General features: G+C 45.0%; 1 protein-coding gene across 3 annotated transcripts in view; it reads right to left on the reverse strand.

Moving 5' to 3' along the window:
- Positions 1-21,876, reverse strand: part of sema4gb (sema domain, immunoglobulin domain (Ig), transmembrane domain (TM) and short cytoplasmic domain, (semaphorin) 4Gb) — a 34,529-nt gene extending 12,653 nt beyond the window's left edge. For all 3 annotated transcript variants that reach the window (XM_040135392.1, XM_040135391.1, XM_040135393.1), the window contains exons 1-8: positions 21,581-21,876; positions 8,423-8,571; positions 7,950-8,012; positions 7,494-7,592; positions 7,310-7,403; positions 5,949-6,062; positions 5,476-5,630; positions 1,453-1,628 (exon numbers count right to left, since the gene is read on the reverse strand). In XM_040135392.1, coding sequence (XP_039991326.1) covers positions 1,453-1,628; positions 5,476-5,630; positions 5,949-6,062; positions 7,310-7,403; positions 7,494-7,592; positions 7,950-8,012; positions 8,423-8,571; positions 21,581-21,725 — 995 coding nt within the window. In that variant the 5' untranslated portion in view covers positions 21,726-21,876. The remainder of the gene's footprint in view (positions 1-1,452; positions 1,629-5,475; positions 5,631-5,948; positions 6,063-7,309; positions 7,404-7,493; positions 7,593-7,949; positions 8,013-8,422; positions 8,572-21,580) is intronic.
- Between the last annotated feature and the right edge of the window lie 3,169 nt (positions 21,877-25,045).

Consider the following 25,045-nt stretch of genomic DNA (forward strand, 5'->3'; position numbering starts at 1 on the left):
TCGTTTATTCTCTAAAATAGAGAAAAATGCCCATAACAAGTTCTCAGAGCCCAAGCCGACAACTTTTGTCTGACCAATAGTCCTAAACCCCCCAAATTTTCAATTTAAGTTAACTTTTACTGCCATTACAACAAGCCGCTGTTAGGAATTCTTCTTACTGTGCTCACAGCACAACTGGACAGGCATAACGACACTCACCACACACCAAAAAAAAAACCCCATATACATAAGAACATTTTAAAACACAGAGTACCAGAGATGTAAAAAAAAAAAAAAAAAAAGCTAAAAACTAATACCTTGAGTGCAGGAGGTTAACTAACCTAAATATCCAAACCATAAATAAGTACAATGTCAACCCTCTACAACCAAAATGTGCCCTCAAGGGCCAGAGGTTTACCAGTCAGCCTCGGGGAATGTCTGAACCTCCTCCCAGGGGTTATTTCCTCCAAAAAAAAAAAGGGGGGGGTTGCTGCAGGTTGAGCATCATCTCTGAAAGTATTCAAGGCTTTGTGGTGGAGCCGAACTTTGCAAAAATCGACGAGACTGATCGGAGAGAGTGGCCAGCAATCTTAGATGCGGTGTTACAATGACCGGCTATGGAAAAGGTGAAACCAGAAGATGTTTTAACATTTGTGCTTATTTTAATGACTTAAATGATTAATGTCGCTGAGTAATTTTCTGCTGATTGACCACTCAATTACTTTATCCAGCCTCTAAATAGGCTCGACCTCTTTTCATCTCAAAGTAATGTACATTTGTAACGTGACCATAGATGTTGACGATATTGCCATGTTTTCACATATCACAGTGGGCTCTCAAAAGAGGGACTGAAACCACATCCCCGGTAGATGACCATGGATTTTTGGCTGAATCTAATGTTTGTTTCTTTTTCTTTATCAATCAAGGGAAACCCTGATACTGCAGCATGCGATGATATTTTAGTCAATAACGTGTCTCCAACGTCGCAGCGGCTTGGGGAAGACCGTCTGCTGTTTTAACGTGGCAGTGCCCTCCGTGCACAAAGCCGGGTCCGTGGGGAAATGGTGTTCCCAGTTTTCTGTGGACGAGCCCTTATCTCAACCCCTCCAGACACGTTTGGGATGTATTTAACCACAGACTGCGAGACCAGAACTTATCGCTCCACATCAGTGCTTGGCCTCACTACTGCACTTGTGGCTTGCCGTGCTTGTAGTTTCTTCTTTCTTCGAAGTTGTAGGTTGTTTTTTTTATTTTTTTTGTGCTCACGAAGTAATTGTTGTTCAAATCTAAGGTTTCAGTTTCTTATACCAACTGCTGACGGTTTTTCATAGAATGTGGAAAGTAAACCCAAGGAACAAGCTTCATTTTTTTTCATAAAGACTGATGAAATAAATGCTAAATCAGAGACTGCATTGAGACGTGACGCCACGACTTCAGCTCTCTATACAAGCAGAATTTAATGTAGTCTCTTACCATTCCAGGCCAAAGACGCCATAGAAAATGCTGCTCTGAGCGTCCCGACCCTGCAGGACAAACACACTGCGCAGGATATTGAGGTGCAGCTCATACTCTGGGACCGAACACACCATTCTGGCCTTGAGGAAGGAGGTCCACTTCCTCTGCAGGGTCCTCTGGCCGCCCCAGTCAGTCTGCAGACAGAGGAGGCAGTGGATGGATGAATGGACGGATCCGATGCGGAGATAAAGTCACTCACTTTGTGCTGATATATTCCGGCATACACACTTTCCAATCACGCAAATCCACCCACTCTCACATAACGTGTACACGTCAATGGCAACTGATCTGTGATTTTAATAACAGGGACACAAAGATGTGACCAAAACACATGAATCAACAGAAAGACAGGCATGAAATCATAATGTACAAAAAAAAAAAATTCACATATAAAGAGAGACAGGGCAGAAAGAAAGATAGAGTCTCATGAAAGTGGAGCTGAAATGCTAGCGTTCCAGCTCTGAGTACGCCTACTTTAGTACATTTGCTCTAATTGCATTTTGGTAGCACTGGGAGGCGAGGCTGCGAGAAATCGCTCCCTAAAAGAAGTAATTTAGCACACCTCATTTAAAAGAGATTGGAAAAAAGCGATGGAGACTACTTCTTTTTTTTTTTTAATCTGAATTATTGTTCTTTATGTTTCTTCGTTTATGTCTTGCCCAGAAATCTGTCATTCATCAAAACACGCACAAAAAAGGCACAGCAGCTCAAATCGACATATCCCATGAGCATCTAAAGCCGAAATGCCTGCATCAGGAACACTTCCATCTTCCATCCTATTATACCTAAAACTCAGTTTTTGGTATAAGATGGAGACAAAGAGAGGGAAGGCACTGCAGAAAAATCCATCCACTCTCAGGGTTGGTTCTTTTCACAGAACGAAATCTCCAGAGAGCTGGCGTTGGCAGAGAGGTTAGTAAGGCAGGAGTAAGATGGATGCTATTAAGAAGACAACATAGGAGATTCTTACAGCGATGGATGCCGGGTTATTACTGTGGAAAGAGCTAAAGGGATGCACCGAGAGATTACAATCTACGTCAATCAAAGCACCGCCTGGGTCATCGGGCTGTCATGACGCAAATCCGAGTAAATAAGAGTCAAGAATCCAAGCATAGCACCGTAAAGATACGCCTGTACGGAAGTTCACCCCTATACGAGAGGAGGGAGACTGTGTTGCTGTTCTAGCCAGACCTGAGGTCGGTTTCTGAAGTTATGATAGAAAAAATGACAGCCTGTACAGCTTTTCTTTCTTCGTTCGGGATATACGGAACGCAATATTGAATAATGTCAGGGCGACAGCGTGACTTCTGCTTTTGTGTCCCTGAAAAGGCCTTGTTTTCATGTCATTTACGCCCTTCCCCGTGAAAACAGGTCACGACTGCTGAAGAAAAATGTCCCTGCAGTCTGGCTGAGAAGTGAGAAACAGAAGAGGACAACTAGTCACGCCGCTCAAAAATGGCAAGTCTTCCGTGGTTTCGACCCAGCGGCTGCTGCCAACGCCTGCTCTATCTGCGGATCTGCCTCCATCCGGCGTGATGTCTGGCAGCCACGGGGGCCAAACTGGGGACCGGCTCGACATCTGCATGCGCTGCTGTGGCCTAGTTCAGACTGAGTCATCGCAGTCCCGAGTGCTCTGACAACTCCGCGGCGCTGATGAAGGGAGGGAGGAAGAGGGGAGTCCAGACCTTATTTCCAGAAGTGACTTGTTTTGGTTGCAAATAGAATCGTAAGAAGATGAACTGTTGCAGAGTATGGGATTAAAAAAGTTGGGAAAAGATTTTGGGAGAGGGTAACATTTTCAGGCATTATTTCACCACCTGCAGTTGTATAATTGCCAATTGTGAAAAAAGGTGCATTAATGCACTTAAATGTGCGGCCGTCTGAAGAAAAGACAAATATAATTTAAAGATGTGTAGTTGCACAATAATTTCCCTTTTTTATGTTGGATAGCGTCGGTGGAGAGATGCAGACAGTCCCAGAATAATTACATAAATAAAGTGTATTTGTGTGAAGCCACACAAAAACTCTCAGAAACATAAACACTTTTGACAATGTCAGCTTCAAAAGAGAAGAGACCGTACGTGAAAATCAATAGTCAATGTACAAGTCTGTACGTGACATTAAAGTTACATTAACAAACTTTAGCTGTGTCTATTTGCTACTTCTAAGCAGGTTTTGAGTACGTGGTGCGTTCGCCCTGGAAAAGCGACTCAAAGGTGTCGGTATGCAGACTAAATGCACTTGACCACTGTCCCTCAATTCAACGCACAATAGAAATGAAGGAGCCGCTCACAGCTGTGCGCACCTCGGCGCGCCAGATTCACTTCTACTCAAGAGTCACGACGGCGATCACAGGGTCGGACCGGGTAACATTTCCGTATCAGTTTCAACAAGGCAAGTCTGGACTGCACGAGGTGAAACATGCAGAGCAAGAGAATGAACCCCCGTCTTGTTCGCCTTATAAAGAGCACTGTAACCAATATATCACGCAGTCTTAATTTCCCAAGACTGGGCTCATTTTAAGTCGTTGTCAGAGTTTCTGTTGGAGGAAAATTCCCCTGTATTTCCTCGATATGTCAGATTTGGGTCCATGTGAACTGCACTGATGAATAAATAAATGTCTAGCGAAAAAAAAAACCTTTCCACCCAGCATGTCGGCAAATGTCAGAGTCGTTATAGAGCAGGCAGCAGAAAGCGATGAGAAAATATGTTTTCACTGGATTCACTGTGAGAAAGAATAATTAAGGCTTCAATGGCAAAAAGCAAGTTTTAAAACCCATCTGCCTTGTGAGAGAACAGAAAACAGCCTTCTTCCGTTCCAGCAGTGACACCGCTCCCTCTCGCCAAATTCTCTTCCCATATAGGTCCCGCCACGTCTGAATAAACGTGTAATGAAGATCCCTGCAAAATTACACCCAAGAGCCATCACTCTGATGGATAGATGAGGCCAGGAACCTTCTGCACTCCTCGTCTCAAAAGGGGGCTGTGCGCCGTGGTGAAACAGCGCCAGGGGTACCTCAGATGCAAGAAATGAAGTGATAAATCTTTGGGAATCTTTGGAAGCATTTCTTCCAGGTGGTGCAAAGCAGAAAAAGCGCCCAGCCAGTCACGCTGTGGTACCTTCCCGAACCACTGCCCAGTGGTCGGGGCTAGTTTAACTCACTCTGCTTGGATGTTAAAACTTGACCCCTTAGGTGGTTATTAAATAGGTAGCTTTCTCATTCATTTCTATTTTCTCTCATATATCCATGCAGACTGCAAAATTATTTCTGAGCATCATTTCACCAGCTCAGACTCCTTTGGACACTTTTTTGATTCCGCAGAAAAACGGCTCGACGGTGGCTTCGGTAGAGCGGCACGCCGCGACGGTAATTACACCACCATGGCTAGGATAAAAGAGACGACGGGGGAGAAGGAGGAGAGGAAGAGGGACCTCTAGGAGTGGTCGCGGGGCTTGCTGTCTAGACCGGAGATGCTGATCGCAAGTGAAATGAGGTGAGAGGGAAAAGGAGGAGGAGGAGGAGGAGGAGGAGGGGAAGAGGGCGAGGTGGCAATCAAGAGGGGGAGAGGGTTGGCCATTGGAGCTGGAGGTTGGTGGGCTTGTAGTTTGCCTGGCAACAGAAAGAGCCGTCATGAGTGAGGAAACCAAGATCGGAGACTCCCAGCTGCTGGTCCGTTCAGCACTGAAATGACCGTTAAAGAGTAGAACAGCAGCTAAGAGAGAGAGTGAGAACAGAAACTCTCCCCAGATCCCTTCACATTTGTCTCTGCAGTGGGGATGTGAAGCATTAAATGATCCCACCGCTGTTGCACCTCACATGGCTGGCAACCCCCCCCCCAACCCTTTCTTTCCACAACCTTCACCATAAATCTGTTACGTGAGTTTGTTCTAATTTATTTTATATTTAATTCTCCAAACCCATGAAACCCTTAAAATGATTACAGTTAACGCTGTTTTTTTGGCTAGGTCCCCTCTCTGACCTTGCAGACTCGGGCAACCCTGGACACCTTGGTCTGGCTCGGGTAGGCGATCTGCTCCTGGCTTCTCTCCGTGAAGAAGAAGTAAATCTTGTCGTCGTCACCGACGGAGCTGTTGATGCTCTCCCTCAGCAGCACAGAGCCAACAAATTCTGCCTCTGCACACAGACAAAGAAAACACCCACAGATCCACGTACCCAAACACAGATGTATTAGCGGCCTTGGGAGTTTCTCCTCCGAAACTAAAGATGGAGCTTCTACGTATGATTGAATTGCCGCAGCTGAGACTGTTAGAGCTGCAGTGCAGTTCTTTTAAACAGCAAAACATCTGAGATAGAAACGTGAAAAAATGTCAATGAGGTTTGGTGTATTTAGTGGTGCACTCTAAGTGAGATCAGATTAACCAGTGTCTAACTGCAGTTGTTTGTGGACTATTTCCTCTCTTTTCGAAATGTGTCTTCATGTACTGCTCTTACCCAGAAGCCACCGGGTCGGGGCCTCCTCTGTCCTGAGCGTGGGGAAGGGGAAGTTTCTGCGCACGTCTGGAGAGCTGCGAAACTCATACTGTGAGGCCGTGAACATCTCGCCGTCTGCTTGGCAGATCACACAAGTTTGCCGGTGGAGCACCGACAAAGGAGGAAAGACACGCGGACATTAGAGTCGAAGGAGATGGTTAACATAACGTTCACCGATGGCAATTAGACGTAGAGCCTGGTATGTTTAAGTGGTTAGAACTGAATCAAGGGAATGTTTGAAATGGCTTCTTCAAGTCTGTCTTCATGCAACACCCCCCCCCAAACATAGTCCCTCTTCTGTGCAAAAATGATTTCCAAAGTTCAGCTGAGGCTAACAGGAGGCTTCAGCTGTCTGAATGACACGGCGCCTTCGTTCCCCCCGGCAGGCGCATGTTGGGTTGGTTGTCGGTGTTTCGTCCCGGTAACAGTAGGAGTCAAGTCTCTCTGAACAGCGCCTTCCAAAAGAAAGGGCACAGAGCGCCTTGCGACGGGGAAAAAAATAAGAGTTCGAGATTTCGTTTTCGAAACAGGCAAGTAAAGGCAAAGAGAGTAAAACTACATAAAATGGACCACAATTAAATAAGTTCATAATGAATGAAACAAATAAAAATTTAGTGCTAAAATTAGAATGGAAAGTCGGATAGTTGCGGCGGCCTCAGGAACAACAACGGCAACAAACCTACATGAGACTACGAGGATGCGTCCCTGCAGCAGGGTCGTCGGACCCTGTCCGCGGAAACACAACTAAGGAACTTGGAGCTGAAAAGCCTGCAGCTCTGAGACAGTCGAACTCGTGTTAGTTTCCGCGGACCTGGGAAATGCATTTTTTCTTTTGCATGCGGGGATTTTGTTCTTTTTTTGTTTTTGTTTTTTGTTTTACAGTGCAGCCGCATTAGGTGGGACACTCCTCACGGAGGAACCATGACAGCGACCAGTAACTCTGGCAAATCTACGTACGGGCATAAATATTGTGTATTAAGGTCGACTTAAAAAAAAAAAAAAACGTGTCAGAAAAAGACATTCAACGTTTCAATCAGCCGCCGTTGAGGCAAAGACGTCTCTCCTCCCTCCACCGTTGTCCCTGTATCCATTTATGTATTTTTATTTTTTTCTGTGATTTCTACGATGCCTTTGGCATTTGTGTCGAGCTACGCTGGCGCAGCCAAAGACGGAAATCTCTCCGCGACACTGCCCTGAAACCCGGAGCAGACGTTCGTGTCCGCCTCCGTCCAGCTCTTTGGCTTACGACCTGATACCGGCAGGGCCGGTTGACGCTCCCATGAGCCGCGAGCGCCGAGTCTCGTGCTGGCGAGTGAACGTACCCACAAGGAGGCCGGTGTATCCCTTTGCCGGGTCATAGGGGCACCTGTCCCTGCCCTCCTCGAAGCCTGAGGAGAAGCCGAACCGCTCCGCATCCTGACAGAGAGAGAGAGAGAGGGGGGGTAATTTAATTTAAGTACCACTCACACGGTAAGTGTGCTGAAATTAGATCACAAGATGTCTTACTATATAAGCACAGAGAGGTCTGAAGGCGTTCGTCCCACAGACGTACAGGTGGGTCCCGTTGTACCGCTGCAGAAAGCGGATGTGATTGTAACACTCAGTCTGCAAATAAAATAAAAAAAAAACAGGTGATTTCTGGCTCCACAAAAGGCAAGACTGGACAGACCATCAACCAGCCAATCCGCTTCATCTACGACGGGCTATTTAACGCAAATATTTAATGAATGAATGTGATTTTTTTTTCTTTTTTTCTTAATGCTCAACCTCCAGTTTAGTTTCTGGGGGGAAAGTGGCTTAAAAAGGAATTGAAAGGATTATCCCCTTTTCTGCAGTCAGAGGAATTCTGCACATCACAAAGCGGAAATTTAATTTTGATGTTCTTCGATTATAACTCAATGAACGAAGCCCTGAAAAGGAGAATAATGAGAATAGCAAGAGTGTAGAGCTGCAGCCCTGTACCTGATTGTCTCTGCCCTTGTTCAGACACTGCTTCCTCTGCTCAGGGGAAGCGTCCCAATCAATCTGCAAACAGCGGGGGGTAATAAGGATGAGCCAGTCAATTCAAGAAATAGAATGGGAAAATAGATAAATAGAAAGATCTCTAGATAGACAGAAAAGAAGTGTGTGTGTGTGTGTGTGAGCGTGATAAACAGGAAGAGAGAAAACAAAGACAGCACATTTAATTTTTCTGGCCGCGTCACTGAGTTCCGACTCTCATCCCTAACCCTTGAATAAACGCCTGGTGCACTTAATCCGATATCCATGAAACTGGAGGAACACAATGGGATTTGCTCAATCTGCTTAAGGCTATTATTAGTTTGTTCTCTTTTAACGTCTGGGAAATGGGGGGGGGAGGCTTGTGAAATGGGGCTTTGCTGTTTCTGTGCCAACAGAGCCAGTTGGGCGGTGGTGATCGGCGTCCCGGCACTCACCGTGAGGTTTGCAGGTGTGGCGATGTTGGAGGCGCTGAGTGCGTACAGAGCTCCTCGGCCTCCCACGTACAGCAGCCGGGCCTCCTCCTCCAGCAGGAGGGTGCTGTAGTTCTGGGAAGAGCCAGTGAAGCGAGCGCTGCCCAGCAGACCTGCGGATATACGACACGCATTACAGCAACAGGGGCTTTTTTTCTTTGTGTTCGCCAAAACTACGCGGACACCCCTGTGTTTTTGGCGTGGGGTTGCTTTTCATGTTAATGCTATAGCGCACAATAACACTTGAGGCAACAGTTCAACTTAGCGTCAAGCGGTTGAGGGGAGGCCCCTTTCCTGTTTCAACACGACAATGCCGCCACGCACAAAGCCAGGACCGCAACCAGTTTTTGTGATTGTGGGCCATGTTGCAAATGAGTGATCATGTATTTAGTTCACTTGATCAGCCAAAAAAAAAAAAAACAGGAGTTCTAATCTGGTTATTTTATCCCTGAATAGTTTCTCCATAGAATTTCCTGAAAACATACGTTGCCACGCTATTCACAATACGGCCAAAAGTATGTGGACAAGTTGTACTTTTGGAGGGTCCAGCTTAGAGAGCAGAAGTCGATTTATTGATCGTCAGGAAGATCATTGGCACAACGGATAATCGATTAATCATTTCAGTCGTTTTTCAAGCAAAAAAGCCATGAAAAAAAAAAAAACAGCAGTTTTAAGCCCCTCAAATACGATGATATTCTACTCTTCTCTGTTTTATATTATTATAAATTGAAAATCTTTGGGTTTTGGACTTTTGGTTGGGAAAAACAAGACATTTGAAGATGTGACACTGATAACTGGGATGGAGATCTTTCACTGTTTTCTTACATTTTATGGACCAAATGATTAGTCAATTAAATCGAGAAAACTGAAGTGCAATACTAACTTGAAGGACTACCCTTTTACCTAATAATTTTATACTGCTTTATTCTCCTTGTCCGGGTCTTTGTGTTCTGAAAACATTAAAAAGCAATGATTTGGAGAAGTTTGCCTTATTTTGTTAAATGAAGATTGAATTGTTTTTGTATTTGTTGATACTCCTAAAACTAAGGTCCCAAAAAAAGAAGTGTAGTTTTGGTATCAGCACCAAAATATATATAAAATGCTTGCACCATTAATACATATATATGAACAGCTCCAAATTCAGACTGTAAGTATAGTTTGGTATGAAAGCTTTTCTCTTGACTTTACACTTCCCCAGAGCCCAAATTATCGTGCTTAGCGTGGGTACATGAGGGAGAGACTCGACAACAGATCTGGGAGATGCTGGGTCCTGTGGAGAGAGGACGTGGGGATGGGGGCACAGGAGAGGCGAAATTTTAGGGCATTCAGCAGGAATTTTGCCCCAGTACTGCCAAATCGCATCAGCAGTACTGCGACAACATCATCATTATCATCTCTGCAGTGTGTGTGCGTAGGTAAGTGTGTGTCTGTGTGTGTGTGTGTGTGTGTGTGTGTGAATGAGGGTGATGGGGGAGGGAGGTCCGCCCAGCAAGTGGGCCAAATTAAGGTTAGCTCCATCACTGTATAGTACGTATTTCTAGAGTAAAATTGGATGTTATTTTTGGTTGTCAATCTTTTTTCCTTGGTGCAGGAAAAAGTATTTATCCACCACAAAATAACAGGTCTGGTGCACTAAACTAAATATTTTAACGCACCCCGGTGTAGCTCCTCAGAAACGGGGGCAGATTGCTCTGCTGCTGTGAGACAGTAAAAAGGAGGGCATTGTTTTTTTTGTTTTTTTTCCTGTGGCTATGGAAGATCTCCGTCAGAGCATAAGTAGGTTTACAGAGCTTTGATTTGCATTAAAAGTTATTTCCGGTTGAATAAATCTGACACACAGCAGAGAGAACAGCGGCCATTGGAGCACAGCAGAATAATTGAAGGTATCGACATTGTTACACTCAGGACAGCAGAGTGGAGTTGTGGCATAGTAACCCTCTCCACCTCCCGCTGCTTGTTTCCCTTCCGTTGTGAACCGATGACAGCACGTTCCAGCTCCCAGAAATAAGACAACCTCTATTTGTCCCCCCCACCAACTGATTTGCTGCGGTGTGTGAGGGCCTGCACGCCTGTCGCGGTTAATCTGTTCTCCTGTTCGCTGTACTCCCGGTGGAGCGAGAAGGGGTCAAGTGCAGCTGGGATGGCCAGGGGTTTTCGCAGAGTAACTGCCGGAAGTGTATAAATGAGTAGCCAGCCTGTCATTTTATAATCCATGGTTCATAAATTTCAGTTAAAACGTACTGAATTAGATCAGTGCCAGTAGCAATATAGTGCTGCTTTCTAAGCGAAAGGGCCGTGAAATAGTTCTACGTTTTGAATGATATGATTTATATCGATGAGGGTAGACCAAATATTAGAGGAAACTCCCAGTACAATGCAGCACAACTTAAACAGCAGCCGCAAAACACATTATCTGATTCTTTTCACAGGGGGCCCGTTGTCTCATTATCCATCCATGCAAAAAAAGTATTTCGGTGCGTTGTCCAGCGCTCCCTATCCACGGGGGAACTCTGCAAGGATGGTGGGTGAAAAATCCACACACTGACCTGCTGCTGATACCGTCGTTCAAGATCCAACAGTATGGATTTAAACAATGGTTTATGCTCTGTTCGATGCAGGGTGAGACCGAAAAATGGGCACGTTTTGGGTCGACAATCAGGTTCAAGTTAGTCGGGGAAATGCTGCCAAACCAGTTAAAGGATCCTCCCAACTGAAACTGGAATCTTGGTTTATGCAAAACAAAGATACAAGAAGACAAACACACACACACACACACACACATTCTTCAAGGCTTTGACTGCCCCCTACTATCTCGACTACAGAATTACTGATGCTTTTCCTGCTCCAATTCACAAAGACCGTGATGATAATGAGGGTGTCAGCGAGACTCCCAGCGTGGTTGATCTCGCCCGATGCAGCACGTTGAAAACTGTTTAGAGTTTCCCCAGCATCACATGGAGGGCGTTTTCCTCCCCACATGACTGGCTGCTTGTCTAACTGTCACATGGACGCACTGGGTGGTGACAGTAGCACCGCGAGTGCCCGTCGGTTCTCCAGAAGCCCAGGGACTGACTGCAGTCTCTCTCCCCCGCCCCACCTTCCTTCCTGCCAGCCTTTTCCTACTGCCTCTATCACTGACGGCCAGAGAACTACGGGGAACCTCTCACTGGTCAATAATTGGGGTCATTATCATACCGGCTCTGTCGTGACCGTCAGACTGATTACATGCATCACAGCGAGGAGGAATAACACTGCGTATGTGGCCCCTGGGAGAGGAATCCCTCCGCTAAAGTTTCAGAAAATCTACTCTGCACTTTTTAATAGTGGCCACATTTAAAAAATACAGCAGTTTAATATCATTAATATTCAAAACATTCATTTGGAGCCCCTGGGATGAATATTTTGAGCCTCTGCATCTCACATAAAGAAAAATTAATGAAGATCTCAGATTTGTAGACGAAGGCGGGTTGGTGAACAGGCAGAGAGGTCCGGGGAAAAATCGCTTCAAACATGTTTGTCAGTAAGACCGAAAGACAAAAACTGCTCTAGAGCAACATCGGCGTCAGGGTGTTACGAACAAAATATGTTTTCCAGGATCTAACCTTGGATTATACTCACAAAGTGAACGGTAGGCAATCATCCCAAACTCGGTCTCACGCCAAAGATCAGGAAGATTAAAAATATTAATATTAATATTAATATTCGAGAAAACACTTTTGGACTGCTGAAAACTTATTTTAGTTCTGTGGGTATACGAACGTTAATTAAAGCCCCAGTGTTTAGTTTGTAATTTGTATGTGATCATAGCACTTTTAAAGGATCATTTAAGTTTATAAGAAGATACAGGTCAGACCAGGTAGGTTGTAAACAAACCAGCAGTTTAGGTCGATTACTTAAAATACATTTGTACGCTGGTAAAACGACCACACCTGAAATACTGGTAATACTACACAATCACGCACATACAATTAAGTTCAGTTCACCATGTTCAGTGGGTCAAAGTTTAACCAGGAAGTTCAGTCTGTAAACTGCGTCGGATGTTACCAATGGACGTTTGAGTCTTTGTTTTCTCTTCCAAATAAGTTTGGTTCACATGAAGCTTTTCACCTGAGGTTCGATAAGGAAGATCTCTCCTCTGCCTTTAACCCATCTTCGGGAGCATTTCCGGTGTTCCCTCCTCCAATCTGTCATTTCCGCCGTCTCACGCCGTCAGAGTCCCTACAAGCACAACTGTGACGTCCAGGGAAGATTCACCTGAGAATTCCCATCAACCACCTGCCGGCTCTACTCCACCGCCGCCGGCAACTAGACTCCGGTGGATCCTGTCCTGTCTCCTTGTCTTCGTATGGGCCTACGCTTAATGAGGATGCTTGACATTGCTGTGGTCTAATCGTCAGAGTTTTTCTCTACTCACTTCAAACTGATCTCTTCTCATTAAACTGTGAGTTTGTTTAAAACCTGTCTGATTGTCCGACTGCTCGAATTCTGTGCACCATCACTTCTTTTTAGCGATGTTGCCATGTTTCCAGATCTTAGCAGTCGGTGAGAAGTATAATGTTATCTTAACCGATAGAAAAGACTTCCAAAAGCCTATGAATATACAACCCAAGCTGTAATTTTTTTATTTTTTATTAAGTAGAATCATCCTTTAAAACAGTTTGATTGCATTAGGTTTTTTTTTTAAAAACAAAAAAAATTCAAATCAAGCACGACGAGTAGCTCCTCTGAAGGTCGGGACACGCTGGCGGGGGGAGGGGGTTCATCCGATGGGTGGCAAGAGTCACGCAGCAGGGCACCCTCTCCACCATACACACACACACACAGCCATGCTCACACAAAAATACACAAACTATACACAGGGCATATTGATACGCAACAAAGAGGAGCAAGCATAAAAGCATAAAACAGCGCTGTCCTCCTCGCGAGAACATCGCACACTCTCCGAGATCATGCTTAAAGAGTGAGTTGCGCAAACACGATGGGAGCCCAAGGCTGTGTGTGTGTCAAGACTCACTGCCCGTGAGTCGTCCACGAGTGAGCAAAAGCCTTGGTTTCTATCTTATAAAAACAGCGGCTGCATGTTATAACAAGCACAGCGCTGATGAGAAGGACCACGGTGACACAATGTCCCTGGCCCCAAGGCAGCAGAGCGACCTTGCTCTCAGACCCAGGCAATGATGTGGCCGTGCGCTGTTTTATGCCCCCGGATCTTCGGTGACAAGGCACCCGGATGAAAGCGCTAGAAAACCAATGCCGAGTTTAATCTAAAGGTCATCAAAATAACACATTTTCTATTCATATTTGAAACTTCATCTCGTTACGGCAGGTTTACTGGCTGGTTGAAGCTAAACTGATTTACTTTTTGGACACCTGGGGCAGCGCAACAAGCTGTAAAGACAACACTGAGATACAGTAATAAAGTTGATAAGTCGAGCATTTTAGCAAAGAGTTGCATATTAACACATCCAGCAGACGAGGACCAGCGTTGGCGTTCATTGGGAGTTTTGCTTCTGGCCACCTGATGAATGCGAATCCAGCTTTCACTCGCCTTTTACCTGTGTGTCATTATCCTGAAGGAAACATCTGGCCTTTTAGCTGCTAAATTCTCAACTATGCTCACCAGCTCGTCGCTAACTTTGTCTGTCTGCCATTCGGTGCTGGGTAGGTAACGTGCACTTGGTTTATCGGGTCTATCAAAAAAAAAAAAAGCAGCTGGAAATGCGGTTGATAAGACTGAATTCGCATTAAACATTTTCTCCTTTCTTAATATAAAAATGAAGATGTTTATGCTGACCTACCCTCCCTGAAACAGCTGTTTTGTATCCGAAGCACGTGCTAACACACACACACACACACACACACACACACACACACACACACACACACACACACACACACACACACTGTACCTTGTACTTTGCAGCGAAATCAATGAGGAAAGTCAACAGAGTGCTGAGGTGTGTCAGAAGCCTTTCAGCCTGTTAGCTGGTTTCTATTTACTGTTGTCCTCCTACATGCACGTGTGTGTGTGTGTGTGTGTGTGTGTGTGTGTGTGTGTGTGTGTGTGTGTGTGTGTGTGTGTGTGTGTGTGTGTTTGTGTGTGTGTCTTTGTGAGTTTGTGTGTGTTAACGCAGACCTGTTTGTGTGAATGTTCGGACTACATCATTGGATGAAGAAGAAGAGGTCAAAACAGCTGCCTCTTAGAAACATCTGTCAGTTTTTTCCAGTGAGTACACACACACACACACACACACACACACTTCACACTTATTTTTCCTTTCATCTGCCTCTTGAAATAGAGTGAAGAAATTTCTGCCAGTGAGTCAGAAGATCTGAGGAGAGTGTGTTGTGTGTTAACACTGAGCCGTCACAGGTGGTGCGTCCAGAATGTGCGCATTTATGCCCAAACATATTTGTAATCCTCCAAGATGACAGTAGATCCACTGTACGTCTTGTGGGCGTCTATCACCGCAGTCATCAGAGTGTGTGACTTCCCGTGTGACTCACCGATCACTAGACTCACTATGGACCGCATGTGACGCACACTCACACACGTGCTCAGAAGAAGATTTGGGAACAAATGCTGGGAGGAGAGGCTGAGTTAACTTCTTTGGACAGTGTCAGAAATGTCAGCCGTTGTCAGCTCCATTCACATTATACAAGCATCTCTTCACTTCTTTAACAGGCTCAAGAGTCAGTGAACATGACTCTGTATTATGTAAGTAATAATACACAACTGGGTGTCCTGGTGTATATAAATAGAACGCTAAGTAAATGAAGCAGAGTGCCTCCATCATACCCTCCATTATTATATAGTCCATTATTTTCTGCATCTGGAAGTGTATTATCACCCTTCTAGCAATTGATACAGGAAAAAGTTTGTTTGTTGTCAGTTGAATCCATGGTGAGGATCATTTCACTAAAGATAGTTAGCTGGAGCAAAAGCACTGTTCCTATGGTCACCTGCAGTTTGCAATGCGATCCTATTGACCAACCCCGGTGTGGTGGAAATCAGTCTTTGACTGCACCTCAACAGAAGGAAACATTATTGACACGGGGAACGTGTGTCATGTGTTGAAATGAAATTACGTACGTCAATTGTAGCAACTAAAGATTTTTTTTTTCCAATTATCGATCGACCTGCCGATCATTTTCTCAATTAATCAATTAATCATTTAGTCTATGAACTGTTAAAAATAAGTCTCTAAGTCCATCCATGATTCACTTTGCTTGTTTTATCCCACCAACTGTCTAGAACCTACAGATTTTCAATTTACTGGCATAAATGAGAAAGAAAAGCAGCCAATTTCTCACACGTGAGAAGCTGATACCAGAGAATGTTTGGTATTATTGCTTGAAGAATGATTGAAAAGATTACTAGACTATTTGCATAACTACAACGATCGACTAATCAACTGATCGTTGTACCTCTAAAGGCAACATATAAAACAACAAACAAGCATTTTACTGATTTGCAATGGGTGCAAAAGCACGCACACAAACAAAACAACACCAAAACACACTAAACAATAAAACTTTATATGTAATATTTTAACTTGCATTGGTGCATTGATTGTATAATGATCGAGGATTGGTGGTTAAACTGTAACTTACACCTGCCAGCCAACCAGTAACAAGTATTTTACATGGCCAAGGTAATACTGTATAATAGTGAATTCATCTATATATACCCCTGTAGGCTTCTATCCTTAAAGGTTTAGTTCACCCAAATGACAAGAAAAGGTATTTCTCACTTTCGTCTACTGGTATCGCTCCACACAGATAGGTCCAGGTTTTGAGATAAACATAAGTCTCAGAGATTCCTGCCTCCAACCCAGTTCATTGGAGGTGAGTGGAAATTCAGAAAGAATAAGCTGGAAAAAAAAAAAAAAAAAAATCAGCAAGGTCTTTTTCCAACAACAGCGTTCCCGTTAATCACCGTCGGCAAACAATAGTCACCTGGTGGTGACTGTTGATTGGTGGTGAGAGTGTGACCTGTGAAGTGCGGGGGAAATGACACGTGTTGCGACCGTTTTTGACCACGGTCGGCCATTAACTGTCAGTGTCAGCGTTCTCCTTCTATTTTGAGTCGAAAACAGACTGGATCAGATCAAATTATCCACAGGTGTATTTGGACTGAGCCAGACTGTCGGGTTCGGATAGTTTTAGGTTTATTGACAACATCTGCAGAAACGGTAAAACATATGGGACTGTGTCGGGGACAGAACAATAAAGCCCTGGACTTATTTCCATCGCTGTCCCTGGTGCTTACACACTCCACCAACCTCATCAAGACAACGACGGGCATTCTATGTCCAACATTAAGATATTAGAAAATAAGGCTGCAGAAAAGGAAATCGTATAAACAGCTGATCTTTTTCAAACCCGAACCTTGTCACAGACGGCCAGGAAAGTTTTCCTCCTCCTTAATTATAGGAAGTAGCCTGTTCCTTTTCAGAGCACCAGCATACAGGAATCCTGACCTTTGTTAGCTGAGTTTCTACAGTGGCTCTGGTGTTGTGGCTCCACCTTCTTAAAGTAATCGGAAAGTACAAGGAACGCGTCCGTGTAAAATCCTATAAACAACATTTAACTGAGCATGGCGTGCCCTGTCCTCCACTGGAAGCCACTGAGGAGGGAAGAACTGAAATCGCCTGAAATGACTCCTCAGGATGAAGCCTGTGTCAAATTTCAAAGCTTCTGTAAGGGCCATGAGCTCATCGCATACTCAAAGTAACAACAAAAGGTTTTCCACTTTTGAATCAAGACCTCTACCACAAATGAAATTTCATTCACCCTCACTGTTTTGAGAAGAAATCTCAAAAGGCAGACATCTTGGCAATAAATCAAAAACTACCTGCATTTTTGTAATGGATCCTTTAAAATGGGAACTCAAGTATTACCATGAATATTTATGCGCAACTTAAAGTTGAGCCACCCGTTCTTTTCAGGAATCTCGTGGTTTAAAGAAAAATAAACACACTACCCTGACGTGCGTACTCAGTTCTTGTTATCACGTCAAAGTGGCAGTGTTGTGTTTACCACACTACCAATGATGACGCAAACAGCAGAGCTTGTCCCTGGGCCAAAACTTTCATAGGACTCTGTTCGATCGGGGGGATTCCAGAACGAGAGAGAAAGATAGGCCAAGACTTTCATCTCAGAGCAGAAAAGCCGACCTCGCATGCCACACACAAACAGTCCCTATGTTGTTTCAGGCCTTGCTAGACGCAATCAGCGAATCACCAATAAGGTCCCGTCAGAATCTCACATCAACACTGTCTGAGGGGGAATAGGATCGAAGCGTCACGGGAATCTCAGTGGTTTTAAGGGTCCAAAGCATGAAATGCCACCACAGAGAGAAACGCAAAAATGGCAAAAAAAAACAAACGGTGGTGTAACAACGCTGTCGCACGGCCCAGAAAGAGATTAAACAACTGCAGTCAAAGCGGCCAAGGCCAAGCTGATGTTGTGAGTAATGATGTTTTCTGTGTTCAGCACGCGGTAGATGCAGCTGCTCAGGCTGTATGCTAAGACAATAACAGACTCTGCTGAACAGTAAGTTGGTGACCACCACTGGCCTGTATCCTCAGCGCTGCAATTACCCTAATGGAAGAAGAAAACTCTTCATCTACAAAAAAAGCATCAGGTTGATGGGTTTTATTACCTCCCTCACAATGGTAATAGCGCGAACAATGAGGAATCTCACCACCAAGACCTCTTTCTGCTATCTCGGCTTGTCTTAGCAGCAAGAGACAACTTACAGTGCATCAATATTTCACAACTGTATTACTTCAGGTCTGGTGGCAGAGGCAGAAAAAGCCAAAGCAGGCACCCCACGGGCAATCAGCAGAGTTCAGGACACAGTCAAGCATTAATCTCACCTCTGGGAGAGGAAAACAGCGGCCACCCTGTCACACAAACACAGAAAACAGACCCTAATCGTCAAATTTGCCTGTTAAAGCTACGCATATGATTGGATTCTAGGGCAGTATTATTAATATTTTCTTCGATTAATCGATTCTTCGATTCTCGATTAATAATTCGCTTTGTCTAAAAAACCGTCAAAAAAAATTTTATTTAAAAAAATGCTCGTTAAAGTCCAAAGTGATTTCTTCAAATGTCTTGTTTTGTCCAACCAATAGTCCAAAACCCAAAGATATTCAGCTTAATCACATATCATGTAATATAAGGAAAAGCATTAAATCCTGATGCTTTATTGCCAAAACGATTATTCTACCATCAAAATAGTTGCTGATAAACTTTCTGTTGACTGACCAAGCGATTAATCAGCTGATCGTTGCAGCTCTTCTGGATTGCTTAAGCGCTGCAGTACATCATACCACCTTCAGTCTCGTCACGCAGAAAGGATCCCTCGCATTTTTCAAAGCTCACAACTGGGACATTTTATCGATAAACAGACAAACGTTTTGATCTGACATGGATCTCGTCTAACTGCTTACAAACAGTGACATCTAGCAGTTAGCCGGTTAGCCGAATTGCCTCAGAAGTAGATAGCTAGGCAGTCAGTTGGCTAGAATATGTAACCCAGGGGAGGCTAATTTCTCAGAGATGAGGCTGAAATTGAGATGAAACGATACACTGCAAGTTTCTTACAGTATGCAGGATCAGTTTCCTCTATAGCGGTTTTTCCGACCCACCTGTCCCTCGAGATTTCCATACAAGAGTCTTTTGTTTTTTTTCTTATCAATCTGAGCTCCCCCTTATACAGCATGTCCTTGTACTCCCACTCATGCAGGCTATCTTTAAAAGCACACTGCAAATTAATGAGCGCCCCCTCACCCCAGCAGAGAGACATAAAAATCCTCCCACAAAAGTCTCCAGTAGGTAGGTGGCGACAGCCACATACAACATCCATCCGATTTCCATATACAGCACTGCGTACCCAGGCAGACATGTCTCACATCTTTGTGAGAAGGAGCCTGTCCCCACAGGGAAGGCGACAGGGGGTGCATGTGTGCATGATGACATGATGTGACTGAATGCATGCCGAAGAAGCACTTTCCCCCCCTACACGCAGGCATACACACGGGGTACTCGAGACACACACGGGGGCTGATGAAACGCATGCTGACACACGTGCAAGTCCTGCCCTCCCACGTGCACCGACATGCCTCCCGTGATGATTAGGAAGTAGGTCAAGGACGACATTCTACGAGGGCAAAGAGAGAGGAACAAACTCTGCCATGACAGACGCGGCACAGAAAAGCGCCCGCAGTGAGCAGAGTATTCTATGATTTATAATCCAAGGCCGAGTCAGGGACGTGTAAATAAATAGCCAGTCGCATGATGCTTTAGAGGCTTTCGGAACAAACACTGAGCTCTATCTATGATACTCCTGCAAACTTACTTAATGGGGCTTCATGAATTATATGTGCTGCCCCATCTGACGAACTCCTCCAGAGTTTATAGAGTGTGTCCGTTTCATTCTGCTGATAAATAACTGGACTGATATTAGAGATCGGTCCGGTGCTGTCAGCTCCCACTGGTTTTTGCAGTATACGGCTCCACATTAGCAGCTGTACAAGAAGTGCCAGATTCGGTAATTGTGTATTTGTACGGCACAACAAATCAGTGCATTTCTGAAGCAAAACTTGGGCCTTGAATGAGGAGTTCCTCTCACGCAAGCAGGCCGCAAACAAAACATTGCTGTTTGGCTCAAGGAAATGCACCATAAAGTAGCAAAGACACAGCAAAATGTGGCTCCTCCCCTCTTATACATCTCGGAGTGATTGGGATTCAGAACGTGAAGCGGCGGATCCTCCCATCAACTCCCACTGCAACACTCTCAACAGCTCTCATGACATTGCACCGGGGAGAGCTCGGCTAGCAGGAGAGCCGGCCCTGTTCACCCCACCCGTCCTCTAATAATACTCGTCCTCCGAGGCCCGAAGAGGAGTGGTGAGGGGTTGGGGTGGAGTGGAGGTAAAGAGCACAGCTATCCGATCAGTCCGGAGCTCCCTTCGCGCTGCAGCTGCAGTGGTAGCCTCTGCCGCAGTGATGGGGAGCGAGGAGAGAGAGGTGGGGGGAAAAGGTGAGCTGCTGGGAAGTGAGGTGGGTAAGAGTTGCTGATCACGAGTGTACATACCCTCTCTGTGCCCTAATGCACCTATTCAGCAATATTTTCTGCCCAGACACTAATCAGGTCTACTGTGCTCAGGTCCTCTTTTATGTGGGCCTCTGGTCTATTGTTTCATTAGAAGTGTTTGCTGAGCCGTGTGATCTAGGACAGGGCTTGAGAGAGGCGATTAATAACTCTGAGCAAGAAGGAGCTGTCTTCGGGGCCAACTTCGAAAAACTGTGCCACTTCTTTAACGGGGAGGGGGAGGAAGAAGCTGGAGCAGCATCAGATAAGGACAGCGAGGTGAGTGTTTAGTGGGCTTGTGCACGTGTGTTTGCAAGGATGCATCTAAAACAGGGTTTTTGAAAGTCAACAAACTCCCCCACCCTTGGGGGATAATTACATTGCCATGCTCTGCGACTACATTTCCCATAATGCTCTGGCAGAGAGGGGGGGTGTAAATAGGAAGTATGATGTTGCCACAGATTCAGAGAGTTACACCGTTGGCTACTATTTGAGCCCTGTTTTGATCCCCTGCTATATTTGTTAACATTTTGGCAAACTGGCACCATAAAAGTACGCCTTTATTAGGTACTAACAGTTCCTGTTTGAAATGTACCCATGGGTGCACCTACAACTATCAATGGATTGTTGTGATACTGAATAAAACCTAAAAACGTCTGGGAGTTACAAGCGCCATCTCTTTTCTATGATCTTTAATCATTTTTACGGATGTTTATTTATGTCGGATCTCGTAAATAATGATATCTTTGGAAAGTGTAAGTCACACTGAATCTGAAGCTATATGTTTCATGCCTGTGCAGTAATTGCTTCCACGAGCTGCGTGCCACAGCCGCTGCTGCAGCTCAAACTGCCGGCAGGGTTGCTACGTTGTCAAAATCGGCAGACTAAGTCACAATAACTAACTTCTCGTTGTTTTCAGAACATCAGCACACACACGTTCCCCACTCATCCTTGCCCCATGTCTCTCCCTCCACACCTCACAGTCTGAAAACCTCTGATCTAGAAAAACCCCTCACCTTTGGAGAAGACAGTTGTCCTGGGGGTGACGTCCAAGTCCAGAGATGGGCTGAAAGGGAAGGCCCACAGCTGTGACAGCCTTGCGAGGAGCAGTAGGAGCAGCGGCAGGAACGGGAGGGGCTGGACTGATCTCCGGTTCCCCATGTTTAAACACACACAGACCTGGCTCCGAGCACGGCCTCGATTGCACTCACTTTGCTGTACACAAACAATCGAAGTGTGAGAAGTGTGTATCTTTAGACCCGGCAGCAAGCGGATGCAGACTCCCCCAGCTGAGAACACTCTGTGCAGCGAAAGAGAAAAACAATGCGTAATAACTAAACGAGAAATTATCCGGCAGACCAAATGAGAATCTTGAGAGATCAACGAAAAACAGAATGAACATTTGCAGAGCAATCACTACCACCTGAGGGGAAATACTGCGCTGTACTTATTAGTAATATTCAAAGTTGTTGTGTACTCAGACCCCCCTCATAAGATTAATGAGAGAGGAAAAGACAAAACAAACAGTTTTTCCTAATGAATCTGTATTCATTATTTGGATTTTTTTTTCTAATCATTGGGTAATTTTACCTCTCCGGGGCCTTGAAGAGTTATTTAAATGAAACCATCGGCAAAGTTTATAGGGAAACCAGAGTTGGACTCTGCTTCTCTGTAAGACGTCAGAAGGCAAAATGAATGTACTGCGGTAAAACGTCTTCAGGTTTTCCCTTGAAAAGAGGTAGTAGAAAGAGGTAGTAGAAAGTAGCAGAAAGTGCACTTCAAAACTGCACTTTAGTGCAGTGCTTGAATAAACGTACTTGGTTACGTTCCACCACTGGTTGAAGTAGCATACATCAGGCGGTGGGAAACGGCTTCAACCGGTCGCGGGTGCATCACAAAGCTGTCGGACATACAAGACAGTTACACTAACTCCTCCGATCTGCCCCTGATGTCTCGAATGTTTAATCAGAATCAGACATTAATGTTGCCCTCGGATATTTCCAAACATGCAGAGTGGGTACGACGAACTTTGGTGAAGAGACACACAGTGCGACCCTTCCTGCCGACTTGACAGCACGAGCAGAAAATTATTCGCTGATATGCGAGATCACTTTCTGACCACAACACATTAGCCGAAGCGACTGACTAAGGTGCTGTTACACAAAAGACCATTTAAAAAGTGTTGGGGAGTTAAATGACGCCCCCCCTCCTCCCCTCCGATATCACATTGCAACACACAGCTTCATCTCTTAATTAGCTGTGTGCACACTGGAGCAGCATGATGGATAATCTAGAGATTAGGCCCCGTGCCATCAGCACAATCTCCGCCTGGCTGCTCGTTCCTCTGGCTCTGTCACTGATCAAAGGGTCAACACTGCGAATGCCGCTCCGCCGCGCAGCGACACTGGAGAATAACCGGCTTAATCTCCACAGCAGCTGCGGCTGCCGCTGAAGCCGAACACTGGCACCACGAAGCACAGTGAGGCTAATGACCTCTCTGTTAGCAGTTTGGGTGCTAAGCTTTGAAGCCAACCTACAGGATGACAAAGCGAGAGATGAAACGGGAAAGCGTTAGTGATGGTGCAGGGATCCTCTCACCTTGCATTTATCCGGGACTATTTTCAGCCTTGCAGCTAATTTGGCAATATTATCATTATTTATTATATATTTACGGACATAAACATCAGGAGGACGAGTAGTTTAAAGAAAGCTCCTCTCTTACAAATATAGAAATATGTTAAAGTGGAGGGAGACAGATCGTATGATTGCATCTCCATTCACTGATGAGGTGATAAATGCATCACAGATGTACATAAACAGAAGCAAAAACTCCGTCTTAATTATTGGTCATTGTCAGTTTGTTGATTGATTTTCGCAAGAGTTTCAGTTTGAATCATGAGCTCTTGATACTTTTGCATGGTTTTGGTTACCTTTTGCAACAGGGCTTGTCAACTTTTTTTTTTTTTTTTCCCAAAAAATGGGACAGACTATGCTACCGACTGTAGCCTCAAACGCCACGGTTTCTGATGTCGCACAAACACAAAAGTAAATTCATATAAACCAAATTTCATGTGCAAGGAGCTTGCGTTTCGCGGCTTAGTGGGGCCACACACGTTTATCCTTTCTCCTACGGCGTAACACTTCCAGTACAACCCTTTTAATTTAAAAAAAAGCTTTACTGAAATCACATCCTCGCAGGGCGAACATTTTGCCGCCACTGGTTAGAGTGACACCAAACAACAGACAGGAGGCCCGTTCGCGGGACCGACTGAACTGTTGATTTGCTTCATGCTTTTTTTGTAGGACTGACTTCCATGACTGTGAAAAACTTTCAGGCCAACTTTGTGAGCCTCTTCCAGCACCATTGTCTGACAAACCTGGCAAAATAGAGGACCTCAGATCAACCAGACAAGCGGGCATGCTGGCGGGAAGCCCTTTGGTGCGGCTCCGTCAGCTGCTGCCCTCATGTAAGTCACGGCAAACACACCATTGTCTCAACACATCTGCATTTGCGTCGTGCGTGCTGTTCCACAGGAGCTGCCAAAGGCGTTGACAGTGCGTTGTTGCCTCACTGCCGAAAGCATGGAAACTCCGGGAGGGAAAGGTAAACACATCTGCCTTGGCAGTGGCACAACCAGTGTGCCATGCGTGATAGAGGACGAGTGGAACCGAACAAAACAGCAGGTGGTGTCTGAAACACCTTTCAATTAGCGCAGACTATCTGTTTCTTCCTGTTCATTGATCCATGGGCCTGGGCTTGAAACAGATCTACTGGGACGTTTCAACCTAAGTTCAGTGATAGTCCCCGCCCTCTGGTGCTCACCGCACACCCTGATATGGAGCCATTACTCACCTAGAGAGTATGAAGGGGTTTGTAGAGTGTGATAAAGCTCTTTTCCAATACGAGCATCTGTCAGGCAGGACAGAATGCCTGCCCTTTCTGCAGAAAGACTGATAAAAACAGTTGTACTACCACTTGAAAAAGCCAAACACACTACCCTACCTCTGATTAAGGCCGCCGACCGACCAATACTTGATCGATATTACGTTTCATTGAAGGGATTGTGTACTGTATATGCTGTACTGGACTGCGATATTTATTCATTTTCTTCTTTTTTTTCCTTTCTTTATCCCAAACCGGTGGGGGTTTCCACTGAGCCGAACCATAAAAGAGCACGTTAAAAGAAAGAACGAGCTTGTGAGTCCACCCTGTGGGCCACGTTCACTGTGATGTGGAGGATCATGAGACAGATCTTCTCAGAGAAGCAAGTAATCTGCCTCTTTGTACACTAAAGATACATGGAAGTAATGGAACAAGTTCTCTGTTTGGGACGATCCGATAAGCAAGAGCCGATAAAAACCCACACGTCGTGCCATCACACTCAAAAATGACGATATGTAATTATAGTTTCTTTGGACTTTGTTTAATTCAATCAAAAGGGACACAGTACATACGCTGAGTTTTAACAGTACAGATAGAC

The sequence above is a fragment of the Xiphias gladius genome, chromosome 9, assembly GCF_016859285.1.
Source record: "Xiphias gladius isolate SHS-SW01 ecotype Sanya breed wild chromosome 9, ASM1685928v1, whole genome shotgun sequence".
NCBI classification, from domain to species: domain Eukaryota; kingdom Metazoa; phylum Chordata; class Actinopteri; order Istiophoriformes; family Xiphiidae; genus Xiphias; species Xiphias gladius.